This window comes from Sinocyclocheilus grahami, unplaced genomic scaffold (assembly GCF_001515645.1).
Source record: "Sinocyclocheilus grahami isolate Dianchi unplaced genomic scaffold, SAMN03320097.WGS_v1.1 scaffold138.1, whole genome shotgun sequence".
In the NCBI taxonomy this organism is placed as follows: Eukaryota; Metazoa; Chordata; class Actinopteri; order Cypriniformes; family Cyprinidae; genus Sinocyclocheilus; species Sinocyclocheilus grahami.
The window spans coordinates 464,755-466,641 of record NW_015505317.1 but is presented as its reverse complement, the minus strand read 5'-3'; the positions used below and the strand labels follow the sequence as shown (position 1 = coordinate 466,641).

The 1,887-nt window shown below is 38.5% G+C and overlaps 1 protein-coding gene across 4 annotated transcripts in view; it reads right to left on the bottom strand.

The window, feature by feature from the left end:
• The window catches only part of LOC107591159 (protein Shroom2-like), a 61,275-nt gene extending 60,161 nt beyond the window's left edge, over positions 1 to 1,114 (bottom strand). For all 4 annotated transcript variants that reach the window (XM_016280203.1, XM_016280205.1, XM_016280204.1 and 1 more), the window contains exon 1: positions 151 to 1,114. In XM_016280203.1, the coding sequence (XP_016135689.1) occupies positions 151 to 369 (219 nt within the window). In that variant the 5' untranslated portion in view covers positions 370 to 1,114. The remainder of the gene's footprint in view (positions 1 to 150) is intronic.
• Between the last annotated feature and the right edge of the window lie 773 nt (positions 1,115 to 1,887).

Genomic DNA, 1,887 nt, shown 5'->3' with positions numbered 1-1,887 from the left:
ATCGGGCTTTACAACATCTAGTCTCAAAAGTCTGATGTTTTAACAGTTACAAAAATTGTTACAATGAGGTCTTTCTCTAACAATAATGTCCAGGTTAAATAAACGGCCCTGAGGTCACCCTGTCCTGCATGAAGTCGACAGATAACTTACCTTGGTTATAAGAAGAGGTTCTCCCTGCTCCAGTCCACCTCTCAGGGTAAAACCCCATGGTGCGCCCCCAGTAAGGGTCACATCCACCGCTTTCCATCCCTCACCATTACCATGATGTTCATCAAAACTCCCAGATCTGTCCGAACTGTAAAACATCCTGTGATCTCCTTCAGGAAAGCCAGAGTCTAACGTTACAGGATATTGGTTGATCGTGTCCATTGCATACACAACCTGTCTCTCAAATAACAGAATGGTAGTCTTTTGTGTTATAAAAAATTGATTCCAAAAGTCAAAATCCTACATAGTCTTCTACATTAAGAGCAGCTGTTGATGCTATTCCACGTGAACATCTCTTGGATACTTTGTTGCCTTGTTTTCTCCTCTGGACGAGGCGCTGTCCATCATTTAAATCCACTGTTTAGTAATAAAGTGGAGGAGAGTACATTTACAAAACCAACTTGCAAACGTAAATAGTTTTGTTTCAATTCTTGAACCAAACCGCGATGGACCGAAATATATAGTCTTGTTTGTTTATGGTTTATCTAACGTTAATCCCTTTCATTATGTTAGCATTAGCTAAAGGATTCCGTTTAAGTTTGTCTCGCCATCAATTGTTCCCTAATTAACAATAACAAACGCTCACTGACTGACTGTCGATAACGCAACCGCCCGGATTCGAGTCGTAAATCCGAATTACAGATTAACAGTTAGTCATAAAGGTTTCGCTGTGCTCATACTGAAGGTTACATTCGTCCAATCTTGTGTTATAAGTGCGTGTGCCGGTAGAGCTAGCCAGCTAACCGCGAGTCTTACTCAATCAACAAGTGGATGAACACCGCACTTTACATCTCTTTCCTCGGCCACATTATACGTTTTCCAACTGTTGTACGAACCGAAACAAATACATTTCCTGCTTAGTTTTTTTTTTATCCCAACACAAAAAGTAGTCGGAGAGGAGGCTGATCTGTTGTATATGGATTACGTTTAAAGGAAGGGTAGAGCCTCAGTCTACCTGTGCGCTCCTCATCAAATATGTCCAGAGAGCAGCAGCGACCTCTACTGTTCACGGGGTGTGGCCGCACTCTTTTTCAGACACATTAACTTTTTTTGCTCACCAGCCACTGTGGCTAGTGGTTTTCCAAAATTACTAGCCACTTAGAATTTTCACTGACCACAATTTTGTTGCTGGGAGATTACTTTTTATATGATTAAAAAGGACTGCATACTAAATTTTACTTAAACTGATTTTCAGGTCATTTTTTGCCTATATAAACCTAACCTAAGCCCTAACCTTATTAAATGTATGTGTCATCTTTCATATCAAATTCTTACATTTTATTAATAATTTCAGTTAATATAAGATACTATAGGGCTGTTACCAATCAAATGAAATCAGTATCAACAAAATCAATCTTTGCACTGCAGAAGAAACAAAGCAGCTGAAGTCAATGGAATTTAGAGACAGTTTAATGATGCTGAAATGTTGCATGAATGCATTTACACTGAAAAATTACAACTGCACAAATAATGTTATGTGTTTTAAATGGTTTTATTTAATATACCAATATGTAATCTTGGAGAAAAAAATACAAGCTATTTTTAAATATGAAAATAAACCGCCAGTAGGTGGCAGCAAGTGACTGTCTTGAGTAATGAGTAATACGTCAATGAGTAGCCTAATTCATTCGAAGGATTCGTTCAGACGGCTGATTCATTCAAGAATGAGGTAAGTGCCTG